This window comes from Gossypium arboreum, chromosome 3, assembly GCF_025698485.1.
Source record: "Gossypium arboreum isolate Shixiya-1 chromosome 3, ASM2569848v2, whole genome shotgun sequence".
NCBI classification, from domain to species: domain Eukaryota; kingdom Viridiplantae; phylum Streptophyta; class Magnoliopsida; order Malvales; family Malvaceae; genus Gossypium; species Gossypium arboreum.
The window spans coordinates 138,229,810-138,249,606 of NC_069072.1; the positions used below are offsets into that span (position 1 = coordinate 138,229,810).

At 34.1% G+C, this 19,797-nt stretch overlaps 1 protein-coding gene and 1 long non-coding RNA gene across 3 annotated transcripts; both read left to right on the plus strand.

Moving 5' to 3' along the window:
- The first annotated feature begins 3,516 nt into the window (after positions 1–3,516).
- LOC108476444 (uncharacterized) lies at positions 3,517–10,901 on the plus strand. The gene is made up of 9 exons (XM_017778668.2): positions 3,517–4,777; positions 5,102–5,151; positions 5,389–6,021; positions 6,122–6,220; positions 6,458–8,270; positions 8,397–8,431; positions 8,533–8,647; positions 9,611–9,695; positions 10,683–10,901. Exons 1-8 carry the CDS (start codon positions 3,619–3,621, stop codon positions 9,664–9,666), a joined length of 3,960 nt encoding a protein of 1,319 aa, XP_017634157.1. The 5' UTR covers positions 3,517–3,618; the 3' UTR covers positions 9,667–9,695; positions 10,683–10,901.
- Positions 10,902–11,250: 349 nt separating this feature from the next.
- Positions 11,251–12,571, plus strand: LOC128290465 (uncharacterized). Of its 2 annotated transcripts, XR_008280323.1 has the most exons (4): positions 11,251–11,584; positions 11,682–11,764; positions 11,900–12,212; positions 12,328–12,571. It is a non-coding gene; the product is annotated as an uncharacterized LOC128290465 (long non-coding RNA). The 2 variants fall into 2 exon arrangements; XR_008280322.1 differs by lacking the exon at positions 12,328–12,571 and having other exon boundaries at positions 11,255–11,584; positions 11,900–12,259.
- The last annotated feature ends 7,226 nt before the right edge of the window (positions 12,572–19,797 follow it).

The following is a 19,797-nucleotide window of genomic DNA, read 5'->3' on the forward strand; positions in this document are numbered from 1 at the left end:
AATTGCAAGAATTTTACTTTCCGTCCCTAAGGATGAAATCGTCATTAATTAAAGTTTAGGGCAAAATGGTAATTTTGCCTAGAGCATTAATTAAATGTATTAGAATATGAAATGAATGAAAATGATGATCAAATTTATTTATAAAGATCCGGACGACACAAATACGAGACTTGATCATGGAAAGAAAATATATCGAATAATGAAATAATAAACACGAGCAATCAATGAGGTAAGTTCGTAACTTGAATTATATTCGAAATGCTTGAGATTGTATGTTATTGATGTGAATATGATTTGAATGTTCATTGTATGAAAATTTATAAAACATTGATATATTTGATAAAATGGGAAGAAATCCGGTTGAATGAAAGGAAAATTCGATGGATCTCGAAAAGGAATTGACGGTAAAAGGATCTAGCCCTGACGGGTGATCCTATCTGATATAGCCCTCCGAAGAATATGTGTAAAATGGATTTAGCCCGGACGGGTAATCCGAATTAGGGTCTGAATTTAGCTCGACTGGTAATTCGGATCCAAGCTCATTAGAGTAATTGTCGTTGCGAGGATTTAGCTCGACCGGTAATCCCGACAATACTCTATGAGTTTATATTGCGAGGATTTAGCTCGACCGGTAATCCCGCAAGGATGAGGTTCATGAGTGTGCTCTACGATATGAAATGTGTAAGACCATGGTTGAAAGATACCATGGCAACTCGAGTGTAAGACCATGGTTGAAAGATACCATGGCAACTCGATATAAAATGCGTAAGACCATGGTTGAAAGATACCATGGCAACCTGATATGAAATGTGTAAGACCATGGTTGAAAGATACCATGGCAACGTGATATGAAATGAACAAGACCATGGTTGAAAGATACTATGGCAACATGACAGAAAATGAGTAAGACCATAGTTGAAAGACACTATGGCATCATGTCAAAGATAAATAAGACCGTGGATGGGAGACGCTCTAGCATCTGTTGAACAATTGATATTCGTGTAATATGTATCGATGACGAATGGTTATATGAAATAATTATGAAGATAGATAAACGAAATAAGTATAAGTACATGAAATATAATTTATGTTAAGTTTGATATAAGCTATTACCTAATAAATATACATAAAATATATGGAAATGATGGAGCATGAAATATTGATATAATGAAATGAATGATATATGCTTATGAAGAAACGGTAAGAGCATGATATGTTTCATGACATGTACATATATGATTATCTTTGATATGTTGATACAAGGAAATTATGTAATTGAGACTAATATTAAACTCAAGTGTGATATGTCGAGAAAATAGATATATCAGTGTTGAATTTATATGAGATATGTGCAAGTATACTAACAATGTTGCTGTTTGATGTTTATACAACTGTCAAACTGTTGATTGAATGGTAATATATTTATTTATATGATGCATTGAATCGGTAAGTATTTAAATTTTTTTTAGTGATCTGTAAATGGTAGTAATGCTCCGAAACCCTGTTCTGGCAGCGGATACGGGTTAGGGGTGTTACATATGAGATAATTAATTTTTAGTGAAGATGGGTCAGAACTGTCAAATAGCAGAACAGAGATGACTTTAAAGAATAAACTATACTTATTGGCTAAACCAAAAATTCTGGATATTTTATGGTAAGTATATATGTGAATCTAGTTTCAGGAAAAATTAACGAATCTTAATTTGGAGATCCGTAGCTCCAGATATAAATAATTTAGTGATTGTGAGTCAAGAGGACAGCTTTGGTAAATTGTGTAATTGTTCTGTAAACTCCGGTGATGCTCCGTAACCCTGTTTCGGTGACGGATATGGGTTTGAGGTGTTACACCCAGGCTTTCGACAAGGGCAACAACAAGCGGAGCCGAAGCTTTGGGGTTTAGATTAGACCATAGTAGCCTAGAGAGTTGGGGGGAAGAATAGTGGAGTTAAAAATGGGGTTTAGATTAGACCATAGTAGCCTAGAGAGTTGGGGGGAAGAATAGTGGAGTTAAAAAAATAGTAATAATAACAAAACTAAATAAGACCATAAGGATAAAAGAAAGAATCCTTGAAGATATCAAAAGAGGAAGTTGTTCAACTATTTGGAGAGGGATCACAAAACTATGGCCATTACTGAAAGAAAATTTGGGTTGGGACATTGGAATACGAATCTTGGTTTGCTGTTGGGAGAATTCTTGGATCTCAAAAGTAGGACCGTTGAAAATGTATGTCTCTACCATGGATAGGCCGATCACAGACTGTTTTCTTAAAGATATGGTGATAGAGGATAGAGCATGGAATATGGAAGCTTTTAAGGACCGACTGTTGAAAGAAGTTGTCAAAAGGATCGCAAGTATCTCTCCACCACGCCCTTTAGTTGGCTCTGATAGAATCTTTTAGATACATACAACAAATGGAGGATTTTCGGTAAGAAATGCATATCATATGTTAAAATTAGATACGTGGGATGCAAGAGATTCTAAGTGGAAAGCCGTCTGGAAGTATCAAGGACCGCATCATGTTTGCTCCTACTTATGGCTCGTTTGCAGACAAAGACTGCTTACTAATCGAGAATGTGTATGAACGGGCATTGGACAAAGTATGTCCTGCCCAGTTTGCCACCACGAGATAGAAGGTATCTTACATGTCTTTAGGGATTGCCCGGATACTAAAAATATTTTAAAGTACTTTGTGCCAAGAAGTCGCCAATTGTTCTTCTTCTTTTTTTTTTTGGAACCTCTCAAATTGGGTCAGAACAAACCTGGAAAATTCTGGATGGACGTTAGGGAAAAGGGTGACTTGGTCTACTCTTTTTGGTTTGTTAGTATGACGCATATGAAAAAAATAAAAATCTCTTTGTATTCCAAGGTCTATCTTGGAATTTCAGGGGAACTATTAAGATTTTAGTGAGTTGGACAAAACAATACAACATAATGCATAATTTAGAATTGTCCAGAGGAGACAATTTAAAGTGTGATGTTTTTCTAAGCAAGCCTTGGAATGATAGGATAAGTGATTATTAAAATTTTAGGTAGTTAGTTTTGTTATGTTTTGTTTTATTTTTCACGCAAAAAAAAAAAAGTGATAACTTTTTAAATTCATGTAAATCACTTAAAATATATATTTTTTAAAAAATTAAACAATAACGTGACACAATTTTAAAATATAACATTATCACATGATCCAAAAGTAAAACAAATATTAATTAATTAGTGATAGATAGATAGATTGGGAAATGTATGAACATATTTGACATTCGATATTCTTATGCATTATACATTGGGAATGTTAATGTTGAAGTTGGTTTGTGACAACACATCGTGTTATGTTTAAATATTAAAATCAACGCGTAATAACTGGTTAATCTGATTCTGTAAGTCTCAAAAATGAAAATAATGAAAGGAAAAAGGAGATATTACTTAATTTGCAGGCAGGTAATTTGTAGGAAGCAAAAAGAAAAGTCAAAGTAGAAACAGTGAATATTCCGCGTCACGACAAGCTTTTCCTACTGCTTTTGCTTTTCCTGAATTATACATATCAATCATTGCTGCTTTCACTTACTTTTCTACCATATTTCTCTTCTGCTTTACCCAAACTCTGTTGAATCTCACCTTCTTTCATGGCTTCTTCTTTTTTTGACATCGACACCGACACCGCCTTGAGTTTGTTACTATCCTGCGCGGAAGCTATTGAAGATGGGGATCTGAAAAGCGCCGATAAGTTCCTTCAGAACATCTTGATTCTTGCTGATGAGAGACCCTACCTAGATAAAAGCAGAGTGGTGAAATACTTTGCGGACGCTCTGGTTCGCCGAGCCTACGGACTGCTTCCCGCTTTTTCCTACTACACTTTCCCGGTGGATCCTGCACCACATTATCATTATGACCGCTACCGTATTAATGGCGTCATAGAAAATGTCATCCATGCTGCTTTAATGGAAAAGAATGCTTTGATGGGAAACAGGCGATTGCACCTCATTGATTTCTCCATCCCGTATCCCAGTTTTCAGAATTCAGTTCTTCATACACTACCGACCTTCTCCGGTGATCCTCTACCTGTCCGTGTAAGTTACATACTTCCAACATTTCTGAAAAAATATGTAAAGTTCTCACGCCAAATGGAGATTTTAACTAGGGATGCGGAGGAAGTTAATGTAAAGTTGGAGGATGAGTTGAAAGTGGTTTATGCCAATAGTTTGGCAGAAGCGGATGAATTTGAAATAGATTTCAAAAGAAGAGAAGATGAAATGGTGGTGGTTTACTATAAATTTAAACTTGATAAGATGGTAAGAGATGCAAAAGCAATGGAGAGAGAGTTGGTAAGATTGAAGGAGATAAATCCGACGATTGTAATCATGCTAGACTTTTATTCCAATCATACCCACTCCAATTTCTTGACGTGTTTCAAGGATTCATTTCAGTATTCCTTGAAGACTCTTGATTTCTGGGCGCAGTTGGAACTTTTTCTTGAAGAGGAGTATGAGTGGGACTGCAACATAGAGGCATGGGAAGGTAATAATGTAATTAGGCGGCACCCAACTTTGACAGAATGGCAACATCTCTTTTCAATGGCTGGCTTTAGTCGAATTCCATTAAACCACAGGAAAGCTATTGATCTTATTGATAAGTTTGACAGGTTTGTGGAAATAATGGGGGAGGAAGAAGAATGTTTGATTTTAGGTTACAAGGAATGTCCAATGTTTTTCTTGTCGGCATGGAAACCCAACGTTGAAGAAGAGCACTTAAATTTCAATTCCAGCAACGATAAGTTTGGACAAGGTACTTTTCTTTTTCTTTTTTGCCATTAATCATATATTGCATATGCAAAACGAAGTTATTTTAATTATAGTATTAGTTTAATCATATTTAAATATTATAACTTATTTTAAGTTTAAAAAATATAATTTCATGACATTATTAGTTTAATAATATATTAAATATAAATTCAGTTAAACAGAAACTGACCAAATTAATTAAAGCTAATCGTTCATTCTTAATTTTATAATAAATCATCTTTAATCGTCTTTTCCTTAACTTATTTTTGGATAAAAGTTATTTTTGTTTATCATTATGCTGACTAATTGTAATAGAATTTCTTTGTAGGTTTCAATCCATATCCATCACCTCTTCCGCCTCTTCAACCATTTCCGGAGGTATTAATTTTACATTTTATTATTTTATAGACTCTTTCCATCACTTATTTATGGTCCCTACTTAAAAAAAAAATTAACCCTTTATTTTTTCACTCAATTAAGTATTTAAAATTTCAAAATACATTAAAAAGACCTTCAAATTTATTTTCATTTAGAGTACAATTTCAAAATTATTTTCATTTAGAGTGCGATTTCAAATTTTGTTTTTAGTAATTCTTTCTTATTTAATAATTACAGGGTTTGGCATTGAATCGAGTAGCTGTCCTCGCTGAGATACATGACATACTAAATCATTTACATTGTGAACACAAGTTTTCATCGGCTTTAACATGGGCTTCTAAAGTTAACAATATGAATGAAACTATATCGGATCCAAATAAGTATACTTTCTCAATTCAAAGTAATTCTTGTTATTTGAAAGATTTTAAGTCTCATCTATTTATGCATTTATGTGAAGATAAGATTAAGCAAACCATTATTGAGAAAGCAATTGAATCAAAGGACGGCTACCATTGTGAACCATCTATTACTAATCTTGATGGTGAAGACAATCCATATCCGGTAGATGTAAAGAAATATGACATAGATGTTGTTGTTGCAATCTGTCTACAAAATCGTTACACAAATAACGATCTTTATGTAGTAGAATTTTATTGGCCTGCAATAGAGAGTGAAACATCAAAATCTCTTGCTCTTCGTATCTTCAATGACTTGACTCATATGGAGAAAAAGTTTGTAACAGTAAAGGTTGAAGGCGCCGAAAAAGCTATTTCAAACATTCCAACATCTTCGGACACAGCAAGACCTTTGAAAATAGCTGAAGAAACAGAGGATGTTGATGCAGTAGAAATAAACGGGGTTAATGTCCAGGTACTTACATTGTCTTATATATTATTCTATTATTTCAACACTAAATTAATCATAAATTAGCATTCATGGTTCTAATGATGATAATATCATTTGCTTTTAGAGGGGAGTGGTTTCAACTCTTCCTTCACAAATGCCTACACATTCTTCATCAAAGGTTGTTGCAGCTCCTTTTAACACACCAGAAGGACCTCATAACCAGGTAATTATTTATTCTTCCTGGTTAATATCATATTATAGTCGATAACTGATTTATAATTTCTCTATGAAAGATGTTAGTTTAATTATTTTTTTACACTCAAATTATTCATCTTTCACATTTAAATCCATCTAATTGGTCTAAAACTTAAAATCAAGTGTTTTTCAATCTAATTAGTTCCAAAGATCAAATGACTTATATAAAGTAGTATACATGATTTATTATTCTCAATTTTCTTAGATTGTTTCCTATGGTGACCCTGAGATTGGCAAAGCAAATAAGGAGAAAGTTCCAAGAACCAAACGGAGAAACTTGAGGCCTAAGACTGGCAAAGGAAATAAGGAGAAACTTCCAAAAACCATACAGGCAAGGTTGACGTCTGCGGTTTGGAAGGATTTTGTTAAGTGTCTAGACGTAGTAACGGGCAAAGAAAAATCCAGATGTACACATTGCTCCACGGAACTTACAAGGAAAAAGAAGAGGGGAACCAAACACATGAAAAACCATTTGATTTACCACTGTCCAGTAATGAAAATACAAAGGCGCTTGAATTTTGTGAAAATGATTATCAAGCATCGATATCCATTGGATATGGCTGATCAAAAATTCTTCAAGAATTTTGTGAAAGATATGCAACCCATGTTTGAGTTTGAATCGAAAGATATTTCATCTTACATACGTAGCATCTATAAGGAAGAGAAGGAGAAACTTCAGCTGTATTTTGATAAGCTTGCCAGTAAGTTCAATCTGACAGTAAGTTTGTGGAAGAACAATAGTGGAAAGACAGCATATTGCTGTTTGATAGCACATTTTATTGATGATAGTTGGGAACTAAAGATGAAGACTCTTGGCTTGAGAACTTTGAAGGATATCAATGACACTAAAGCTGTTGGTGGAATTATTCAGAGCTTAGTTTCGGAGTGGAATATAGGCAGTAAAGTATGTTCCATAACTGTGGATAACTCTTTTTTGGATGACAGTATGGTTCAACAGATAAAAGAAAATTGTCTCAGTAATCTAGTCTCCCTTTCTTCAAGTCATTGGTTCATCAATTGCACTCTTCTTGAGGATGGGTTTCGTGAGATGGATGACCTACTTTTTAATTTAAAGAAGTCCATTGAATATGTCACTGAAACAAAACATGGAAGATTGAAATTCCAAGAAGCTATAGATCAAGATGGGAAATCATGGGATGATCTTTCCTTCAAGCTGGAATCAGACTTTGGCATACTTGATAGTGCTTTGAGATCAAGAGAAATCTTTTGTAAACTGGAGCAAATTGATGTCAATTTTAAACTAAACCCATCAATGGAGGAATGGGAGAATGCAGCAGCTCTACAGAGTTGTTTGAGATGCTTTGATGATATCGAAGGAACTCAATCCATTACTGTAAGCTTGTACTTTCCAAAGCTTTGTCACATATACAAGAAATTTCTTGAGTTGGAAAAAAGCAATCATTCATTTGTTACATTGATGAAGAGGAGATTCGACCACTATTGGAGATTATGCAATTCGGCATTAGCTGTTGCGTCTGTTCTTGATCCAAGGTTAAAATTTAAAATTGTGGAGTTCTCATATAGAGTGATTTATGGCCATGATAGTAAGGTGCAATTGAGCACGTTCCGTGAAGTTCTTACGAATGTCTACAATGAGTATGCCAATGAAACCAAAAATCAAACTACATCCGCTTCAGGCCTGGATGATATCAATTGGCTTGGAAATAATTCTATTTGGGACTCCTTCAGTGAATTTGTAACTGCAAGCAACTTTAACGAGGCCTCATCGAAGTCAGAGCTTGAGCTTTACTTAGATGAACCTTTACTTCCCAAGGATGGAGCAATCTTTGACATACTTGGTTGGTGGTGTGATAAATCCCAAAAGTTTCCAATACTTGCAAAGATGGCTCGAGATTTCCTCTCGATTCCGGTATCAATTTTCACACCATGTTCAAATATTAAGGCCACGATCAATAATCCAGCCTACAATATCTTGAATCCTGAGAGCATGGAAGCTTTGGTATGCAGTGAAAACTGGTTGGAAACTCCAAAAGGAAGTAAGTCTTTACTCTTAAATTTCTTTAGATCCTTCAATTATATTTTGCTACACTTTATTTAGGGTCTACTCTGTTCTTTAGTATTACATTATCTTATCACTTAACTGTGTTGATTTGCTATCACAGATGATGGAGAAAATCATGAACCCACACAAACTATGGTAGGCATTGTACATAAATTATGAGTAAAAGCTGTCTCCATTGAATTTTTTTTTCATATACCTTGAAAACTGAATTACCTTAATGCATTTTCAATTCATAGGATAAAGGAAAAAGGAAGTTGGATGAGGACACTTGTGTCAGAAAAAAATCCAAACCTTCGAATTGTGAGAAAGCTATTAGTATCGAAGTTATTGTCAAAGATTCCAACAACAATGGTAATTGATCTTGTAACAGCCCGTTTTCAGTGAAATCGGAATAGTGGTTTTGAAACCACAAATCCGAGCCAGAAAGAAAATTTATTTTAATATTATTGCATGATTTGCATGATGATAGGAAAGATGTATGAAGATTGTGATAAGAAAATTTTACCGATATTATATTTAATTAGGGAAAGGACCAAATTGCATAAAATGTAAAAGTTGAGCTCTAGTAGCTAAAATGATCAAATAGCTATGAAATTCAAAATAAGAGGTCCTTATGTGGTAATTAGACCACTGAAGAAAAGTTAGTAGATATTTTTGGTGATTCATTCAAGGAAAATTAGAAAAAGAAAAGGATAAAATTGGAAAGTTAAATAATTAAAGATGATAAATAAAATAAATATCAAATAACATCATTTTATATAATCTTCTTCACCAAAAATACATGGAAACCCTAGGAGAGAGAAAGGAAACTAATCAAGCTTAATTAAGTATGAATTCTTGTCCGTTTTTAGTAATTTTTATATTTTTGAGATCGAAATAGTTTATTCTATCTATTTTGGGGATTAATTTGCAAAGATATAAAAGTATAGAACTTTTGTCATGGATGAATATACTGAAATTTTAAAATTTATGGTAGAAAATGAAATGTTGTTGATAGATAAACAACTTTTACAATAAACAACTTTTACAAAGTGAATTTTGATGAAAACATGATTTAGGGATTAAATTGAAAAATTGTAAAACCTAAGAAAAAATTCTGATTTTTGTGAAATTCATGGGCTGTTATTGTGACATGTAAAATTCGGTTAGGCTTGAAATAAGGATTAAATTGCTTAAATTTCATTTTCCGAGCCTAGAGACGAAATTGTCATTTATGAAAAGTATAAGGGCAAAATGATAATTTTGCCTAGGATGTGAATTGAATCCAATAGAATATGAAATGTAATAAATTGATGATTAAATTCATTTACATAGATCTGGAAAGAACAAATATGGAATTGGAGCGAGGAAAACAAAAAGTAACGGATTAGTAGATTTCCATATACGAATGACTATCGAGGTAAGTTCGTGTAACCAAATTGCATTTATATGTTTATGCTTGAATTGAATGTAGTATGTGATTATATGAAATTATATGAATGTTATAAGAATATGAAATAATCATATGTTCGAAAAATGTTGGAAAATGTTAAATTCCGTTTAAATAATGAATTTCTATGGATATATGGTTTTCCATATTGAATGAGGTCCTACATATGTTGCGGACAAAATATAGCTTGGACAAGCAATCCTGTTAAAAGCCCTCTCGAGCATCCTGTTATTTAGTTCCTGCGAGCATTTCTGATCGGTAGTGATTCTGTATGTGTTACGCATTACTGCAATTCTTTGTGAGCGTCCTGTTACATGATTCGATCCGTTGTGATCTTGCATAATATGCGGACACAAACGCAGCTCTTTATGAGCATCCTGTTAAGCTCGCTTGAAATCCCTGTTAAATGGCTATCTCGTGCTCTCTGATAATAACTCTTCGGAGTTACATGTTAAGCTCTATGAGCTCCCTAATTAAAACTCTTATGAGTTTCCTGTTTAGCCCGGATAAGCGTCTTGTTACATGGCTCATCTGAACATCTTGATATGTGGCTCGAGAGTGTGCTTCTTGATTATGTGCCCCTGAACATGAATTGACGAATTACTGATTTGTGCACCTTGTGTGTACTACTAGAATATCCATCGAAATTTCAATGATTCAATGGATATAAACTCCCGGAATGAGAAATATGAGTTTAAATGAATTTATATCTCAAATGTTCCTGAAATAGATAGAAATTTCTAGCTTGATGAGCTCATATTTATTGGCTTGAAACTTATGTTATTTACATGACTAACTTGTTGAATAAGTGCATGTGATTAGGGAATTGGCCAAAATGACTTGGATGCATGTTTTGTATGTTTATTATAAATTATTATAAATGGTAAGTTAAGTTCCTGTTATACGAACTTACTAAGTATTAAATGCTTACTAGGTTTATTTTACTCTGTTTTATAGTGCTCGGAAGCTCATAAATGTTGGAGATCAGTCGGAGTATCATCACACTATCCATCTGTTCGTTTTGATATAAATAGTAAACTTATTTTGATATAATGGCATGTATAGGCTAACTTGACCAATTGTTGGCTTGTAAATGGTTGTATGTAATCTAGCCATTGGAATGGCTAGTAATGGTTTGTTTTGGTTATATCATGATAAATACATATGTGTTTAGTATGGTTTGATTGAGTTGTGTTAAGCATGTATGTTTATAAAAAGGTAAGCTTATAAACATGAATGCATGTGATGATATATCATGCTAGATGTTAAAGTTGGCTTGGTTATAATGATTGAATTGTTTGGTATATGTTTACAAGTATTGGTGTAGGTCGTTGGCAAAATGGGTGAGAAATAAGGCTTGAAAAATAGCCTTATTTTGTCCACCAGAGTGAACACTGCAGGCATGTGTCTTAGCTGCAGTGACACATGGCCAAGCATGTGGTTTTGGCATGCGTGATCAATTCAAAGCATTTTGTTTCTCAAATTTGAGAAACAAAACCACATGAATTTCATCATACCAAGACACATGCCTGTGTGTCTACTCGTGTGGACAAAATAAGGCTATTTTCCAAGCCTTTTTTCTCACCCATTTTTCCAACAACCTACACCAATGCTTGCAAACATATACCAAACAATTCAATCATCATAACCAAGCCAACTTTAACATCTAGCATGATATATCATCACATGCATTCATGTTTATAATCTTACCTAATCATGGAAGCAACATTGCTGCCTCGATCCAAATTTCAAATGATGAACCATTATTGAACAATAATCAATTTGATCAGTTTCAAAGCTCATCCTCCGAGTCTGATGATGAGACAACATTGAAGGAGAAAGGGTCATGGCGTAGATAGGTTCATACTTTATTTCAATTTTTTTATATACATTCCTTTACTTTTATGCATATACTAGTGCTCTTACATTGTGAATTTTATTTTCTTGTTATTATAGGATGTTCGGACATATTTAGTTTCAAGCTTTACAGAGAATGAGTAAAAACGATTAAACAAATGGAAAAGGAGTGAGTTGAGTAGGTATGTTGCTAGTTTTGATGAGTTAATATTGGAATAAGAAATGCCATTATATAGCTACATATATATATATATATATATATATATATATATATATATATAGTTTATGTTTCACAAACAATCTAATTTATTTCACAGAAAATTGATTGGACGAGACGAGGAATTTAAATTAATGGGCGAGAAACTAGCATCTTTACTCATGGTGCCTCGTAGTGATGAGACTCAGTTAGAGTACTATATTGATGATTCGGTAATTACTTATCAAATATATTGTGATTGAGCTATAAATTTTTTTTTAATTCGTATATTGGTTCTATACAGATAAACCAATTATATTAATTATTTACTTTATATGTAGGTTGTTAGTACTTTTTTCATATTGCTTAAGAAGAGATCTGACAGGTTTTCAAAGACATACATCGATCACTATTCATTTGATGCTCAGATAGTTGTAAGAACTTTAATATTATAAAAAATTGTTGGCATTTCGAATTAAAATTATTAATATCTTATATAGGATTATATAGAAAGAACCATTTAACTTATATATGTTTTGCAATTATCAGACTTTCTTGATAACAGGATCCAAATTAAAACAAGAAGTATTAGATTGGTTTAAAGTCGAGAAGCTAAGAGGTGTCCACAAAGTAAGCTCAAAAGCCTTTGCTACATGTTTTAAAATTTCATTATAGTTTGTAATGTGATTGGAATTTTAATTATATTCATTATTATAGAAGTAATAGATGTAATTTTTTACATTACAGTAAGGAAAACCAATCGTAATCTAAATCGTTGATTTATCGACAATAATTGTTTTCTTCTTCTTTTTTGATCTGTGATTGTAGATGTTTCTGCCAATGTGTTTATCAGCACATTGGGTTCTTGTTAAGAAATGGAATCTGAAGAATACTTCTCAAAAATTAAAAATGAGTAAAAGCCATTACATCTGTTTATATACAAGAAAAATAATTGAACTAACTGCTAACAAACTTCTAATTAATTAACATATCCTAATCATAACACTCCCTCTCAAGTTGGAGGTTGAAAGACATCTTTAACTCCTAACTTGGTAACCAAATAACCACGTTGCTGAATTCCCAGAGCTTTGGTCAACACGTCAGCCAACTGTTCTTCAGAAGTAACATGTTCAGTTTGAATCAGCCCTTCTTGTATCTTCTCTCGAATGAAGTGGCAGTCTATCTCAATATGTTTGGTGTGTTCATGGAAAATAGGATTAGCTGAAATTTGTAAAGCTGCTTTATTGTCACAAAATAACTTGGATGGCTTGATCAAGTTCGCTCCCAATTCTTCTAGCAATCCATTTAGCCAAACAATTTCTGAAGCTGTAGCTGCCATGCTTCTATATTCTGCTTCTGCAGATGATCTTGCAATTGTATTTTGTTTCTTTGCTTTCCAAGAGATCAAGGAACTCCCCAGCTTTATGCAAAAACCTGTGACTGACTTTCGGGACATAGGACATGAGGCCCAATCCGAGTCACAAAAAGCAATAAGGTGACAAGAGCTTGAAGAACTTAATAAAATTCCCTGCCCCGGACTATTTTTAATATATCTGACCACCCTTAGTGCAGCATTCAGATGTGAGACCTTAGGATATTGCATGAATTGACTCAAGCAATGAACAGCATATGTTATATCCGGCCTTGTGTGTGTTAAATATAGCAATCTGCCTATTAGCCTCTGGTAAACAGTCTTGTCTTGCAGTAATGAATCTTCTTTCTCTTCTTGTCCTATTCCTTGATCATACTCGATTGCTGTAAGTTTTGTATTTTGCTCAAGAGGGGTTGTGGCAGACTTAGCTCCTCCTATCCTACTGTCTGCAATTAATTCTAAGGCATATTTTCTCTGATTCAGAAATATTGCATCTTTAGATCTCAGAATTTCCAATCCTAGGAAATATTTCAACTCGCCTAAATCTTTCATTTTAAAATTCTGATTTAGGATCTATTTTAACTCCTTGATCAAAAACTCATCATTTCCAGTTATGACCAAATCATCAATATAAATGAGTAACAAAACTACCTTGCCTCCTTGTCGTTTTGTAAACAAAGAGTAATCATACTTCCTTTGTTGAAATTCAGCAGAAACCAATGCTTGTGTCAATTTCAGATTCTATTACCTGAAAGCCTGCTTCAACCCATAAAGAGACTTTTGCAGTCTACAAATAGTGTTCCCCCCTTGACTGCAAAAACTAGCAGGCAACTCCATATAAACCTCCTCACACAAATCACCTTGAAGGAAGGCATTGAAGACATCCATCTGAAATAAGGGCCAATGGAAAATAGAAGCCAATGCTAAAACTGCTCTCACAGTTACCAGTTTAGCAACAGGAGAGAAAGTGTCCCCATAGTCGACACCCTCCTTCTGACTATAACCTTTGGCTACAAGGCGAGCCTTAAACCGTTCCACATCATCAGATGCCTTGTACTTGATCTTATAGACCCATTTACAGCTAATTGGAAACTTTCCCGAAGGTAGTGGAACCACAGACCAGGTGTTATTTGATTCTAAAGTAGAAATCTCCTCTTCCATGGTTTTGATCCAGGCTGGATTTTGAATAGCCTCAGAGTAAGACTTAGGTTCAACCAAAGAAGAAGTGGATGACAAAAACAACTGGGTATGAGTAGGCAAATGGGAATAAGAAATATGATTTGAAATAGAAACTGACTAGAAGAAGGACCAGTAGAAGTAATAAAATCATGTAATCAATTTGATGGCTTAGAAATTCGAGAGGACCGACGTAGAGGAACATGTGGAGAAAACGAACAACCTGGAATACGTGTTGAAGCAGGTGAAGTGGATGAAGGTGCAGTGGCTGGATTTGAATCTGGAGTAGGTGGTAAAGGAGAGTTAGAGGAAAGAGAAACAGGTGAATGAGAAAGGTGTAAAAAATCAGAATCCAAGATTTGCAACTGTGGTGGAAAAAATATAGAACTATCTGTAGGCGCAAAATGAAAAGGGAAAACAGATTCATGAAACTTCATATCCCTATTAACAAAAAAAGATTTTGTTTCAAGATTGAACAGAATGTACCCCTTTTGAGTGGGTAAATACCCCATAAAGATTGAAGGTATAGCTTTGGGAGAGAATTTGTCTTTGTAAGGAGTTTGTGTGGCATAACAGAAACAGCCAAAAGCTTTGAGATGAGAGAGATTTGGTTGTTTATTGTAAAGAATCTCAAAAGGACATTTATTATAAAGAACAGAAGAAGGCAATCGATTTATCAAATAACATGCAGCTTTGACACACTCACCCCAGAATTTAAGTGGTACTTTAAACTGAAATTTGAGTGCTCTAGCAACCTCAAGGAGATGCCGATGTTTCCTCTCAGCAACCCCATTTTGCTGAGAGGTGTAAACACAGGAGCTTTGATGTATAATCCCCAAATCAGTAAACAGGGAAGAACACTCTAAATTAAAGAATTCAGAACCATTATCACTTCTGAAGTATCTTATAGAAGCAGAAAATTGATTTTTAACTAGGTGAATGAATTGTTTTAGGTAAAGAAGAGCTTCACTTTTATGCTTCAACAAATATATCCAGGTCATCCTAGAATGATCATCCACAATAGTCAGAAAATATTTATGGCCACTATGAGTTGATATTCTATAAGGGCCCTAAATATCAAGATGAACTAAATCAAAAGGCTTAGCAGACCTAGTCACACTATTAGAGAAAGGTTGACGAGTTTGTCTAGCTAAAGGACACACAGCACAAGAATGAATCAAATTATCATCAAAGGATAAAGATTGCAGAAAAAGAACATGATGCAATTTAGAAGAAGGCACATGTCCTAAACGAGCATGCCAAAGACTGGTATTATTATCGAGCACAGAGTGCATACAATCAATAGAATGAATATTAAACGAATGAGAACCAGAAGAAACTGGAAAAGACAAACCAGAAGCTAGACTTGAAGAATCAAACAAATATAACCCGCGAGATTCTTTACCAATCCCCTTCATCTTTCCATCAAAGAGACCTTGTAAAACACAGAAGTCAGGAAAGAAAGTAACAGAACAATTGAAATCACGAGTTAATTTAGACACAGAAAGAAGATTATGCTTAAAATGGGGAACATGGAGGACATAAGTGACAGAATGATCAGAATCAAAGACATAAGAATCTACAGAATTGACAGGAACGATATTACCATTAGGAAGATGAACAAAGCGAGAACTACTAGCACAAGAAATTGAAGATATTAAACTCTGAGAATCAGATATCATGTGATCTGTGGCCCCCGTATCTAGTATCCAACTAGGAGAATCCTCAGAAACAGAAAGACAGTGGGATATACCTGCTATATTCGCAGAAGAATCAACAGAGGAGACCTTGTTCAACAGATTCAAAATTTGAGAATACTGCTCCGATGTGAATGACGGAGCTGCAACCGGAAGAACACCAGGTGAATCTGTTGATCCAGAACCAGATCAGACTCTGTAATGCTGGAACTAGCTGCCATGGACCCTGAAGGTCCTTTCTTTCGAGTAAATTTGAAATCGGCTGGATAACCAATGAGCCGATAATAATTTTTTTTCTTGTGACCCCGAATCTTACAAAAATCACACAAACCATTGAATCACCGACGATCCGTACCACCATTAGCAGTAGAAAGCATAACGGCAGCTTCAGAGAATGGCGCAAGTCCCGATAGTTGAGTCCGCTGGGACTCCTCTTGAACAAGCATCGAATATGCTTGATTGACTGAAGGAAGCGGCTGCATGAGCAAAATTTGAGAAAGGATGGCAGAGTATGTCTCATTGAGGCCCATGAGGAACTGGAAGAGTCGTTGTTGAATCAGATGCTTGAGATTATCCTGAGAAATCTCACATTCACAAGCCGAAAAAGGAACGAGAATATGATACTCATCCCACAGAAGCTTTAGATGCATGAAATAGGTTGAAATCGTCATCCCACCTTGATGCAAAGTGGTGATCTCACGATGGAGAAAGTAAACCCTAGATCTCCACTTTATCAAACCGCTCCTTGAGGTCTTTCTAAATAAAAGTAGCATTGGAGGCAAATACTATTCTGGCAGAAAGTTCCTTGCTAACCGAGTTAAGAATCCAGGACAAGACGATTGCATTACACCGCTCCCACTGTGATTGCAATTCCTCTGCGTAATCCTCTTTCTTGCTGTCTCCATCAACAAATCCAAGTTTATTCTTAGCAAGAAGAGCGATTCGCATAGATCAGCTCCAGACATTATAGTTGTCAATGCCAACGAGTTGGTGAGACACCAAAACAATCCCAGGTGTATCAGAAGGATGAAGATACAACGGATGATTGAAATCAATGGTGGCCTCCATTGACGTAAAAAAAATGAGAGAGAGAAAAGAAATTTGAAAACAGCCCAAGAAACCCTTAAGTTGTGGCTCTTGATACCATGTTAAGAAATGGAATCTGAAGAATACTTCTCAAAAATTAAAAATGAGTAAAAGCCATTATATCTGTTTATATACAAGAAAAATAATTGAACTAACTGCTAACAAACTTCTAACTAATTAACAAATCTTAATCATAACAGTTCTTTTCTACGTCGATACCAAAAAGAAGAAGATTTCATGGTTGGATCCAAGACCATATTCTTGAATGTCTTTTAATGTTGAAAAAGAAATAATATTACAATGGTTTACAACTTTCCTACTACCAGAGTTTGGTTATAATGATGTAAAAGAATGGCCATTTATAGTATGCACTGATATTCCAGAATAAAAAAAAGTAAGCATTCATCTCTCAAAAATCTGTAGCTTTTTTACCTTTTATTTACTCATTATCTTACTTTCTTTTCTTTTCTTTCCTACTACTACGTAAAGTTCAGTTGATTGTGGAGTGTTTGTGATGAAATATGGTGATTCTCTTACGCATGATGAGTTCTTTCCTTTTACACAAGAAGACATGGTTCATTTCCGACTTCGTATTTTTCCTGATATATATCGTGGAAGATTGCATAGTAAAAAATAGATAAGTTTGACCCAAGATTAAAGGATGTGTATTTTCTTTTAAAAGAGTTATTTCGAACTTGATGGAACTTTTTGTTATTGTTAATTGTGTTAAATCTGAATTTTTTTTATGCATGCACATATAGTATTTTCATCTTTAGATTTATACTTATTTTCTACATTGAAGTGTAATGGTTAAAGGTGACGAGCAATGTATATGACTCAACAATAGAATGAGATTTTGCCAACTTTTAGTTGAGTTATAATTATTTTCCATTAAAAATTATTTTTGAGAAATAAAATATTTATTTTACAGCTGATGTTATGTAATAAAATATATATTTAAATAATGTTTAAATTCTTTAATATTATATTTTAATAAGAATATAAAAAATAGTATAACTCATTATTAAATATTTGTTAGTAATTAATATAAATTATTTGTAAAATTTAACTTGAATATATAATCTATATTTAAAATATTATTAAAATATAATCATTACAAATTTAAATATATAAAATCATATATTTAAAATATATTTCACTACAAGTTTTCATTGTTGGATTCGAGTTCATCTTCTCGAATAATTTCTTGGCATTTCAGAAAACTTGTTAATGTGTTATGGCGGTTTAGAAGTTTTTACTGTCAATATTTGGTTATCATGATGCAAAAGTTTGTCATTTGAAGAGAGTACTGATATTCCACTGCAGAAAAAGTGAGTATTCATCTTTCAAAATATACAGCTTTTCTAGCTACTTTTTATTTCCTTATTATCTTACACTTTTTTTCCCTTTGTACTACAATGTAAAGCTCCATAGATTTTGGGGTTTTCCTAATGAAATATGATGTTCTTTGAACAAGAAAATATGATTCATTTCTGAAAACTTCTTTTATATATATATATATATATATATATATATATATATATATATATATATATGTGTGTGTGAAAGATTGTATATTTGAACTCTTTGGAATTTGATGGAAATCGTTTTTTTTCATTTTTATACATATATATTATTTTTCCCAAAACTTCTACCAACAACCACCAGGTACTCCCGCGAGCTGTAATTAGAGAGAAAGCAGCACCACATCTTGCCACTAGTCGATCCCTGCAAAGAACGAAATAGAAAACTAAAAATTACAACTGAAACGAAATCTAAATTACAATTGAAAGTAAAATTAAAATAAGTAAAAAGTTGTTCATAAATTGTTCAGAGCAATTCTATTTATAAGCCTAGGTTTGGCCACTAATCCTTGACCTAATTTGGCTGACTATTTTGCGTTTAAGTTCATTGTGTGGACAAAATACCCTTAGCTCATTAAGTGACCTCGTCACGTATGTGTTGCGACCCCCTCTGGCCTGTGCCGCAACACTGATGATAGTCTACTCCTTAGGGCATATCTTCGGGGCTAGCTTGCGACACCTTATGGTTGTGTCGCAACACCAATGCCAAATGCTCTTTTGATTTTTTGTTTACCGTGTTGTGACATCCAAGCTCTGTGTTGCAATGTCACAAACAGTCCACTATTGAGAGGATTCTTGGATCCCAAAAGTAGGACCGTTGAAAGTGTATGTCCTTGTCACGGATAGGCCCATCATAGACTATTTTATTAAAGATATGGTAACAAAGGATAGAGCATGGAATATGGAAGCTTTTAAGGAACGACTGCAAGAAGAAGTTGTCAAAAGGATCGCAAGTATCCCTCCACCACACCCTCTAGCTAGCCTTGATAGAATCTTTTAGATACATACAACAAATGGAGGATTTTCGGTAAGAAGTGCATATCATATGTTAAAAGTAGATACGTGGGACGCAAGAGATTCTAAGTGGAAAGTCGTCTGGAAGTATCAAGGACCGCATCGTATTCGCTTCTTCTTATGGTTTGTTTGCAGACAAAGGCCCCTTACCAATCAAGAACGTGTACAAAGGGGTATTAGACAAAGCATGTCCTGTCCAGTCTGCCACTACAAGCTAGAAGATATCTTACATGTCCTTAGGAATTGCCTGATTACTAAAAATATTTTGAAATACTTTGTGCCAAGAAATTGCTAGTCACTATTTTGTTCT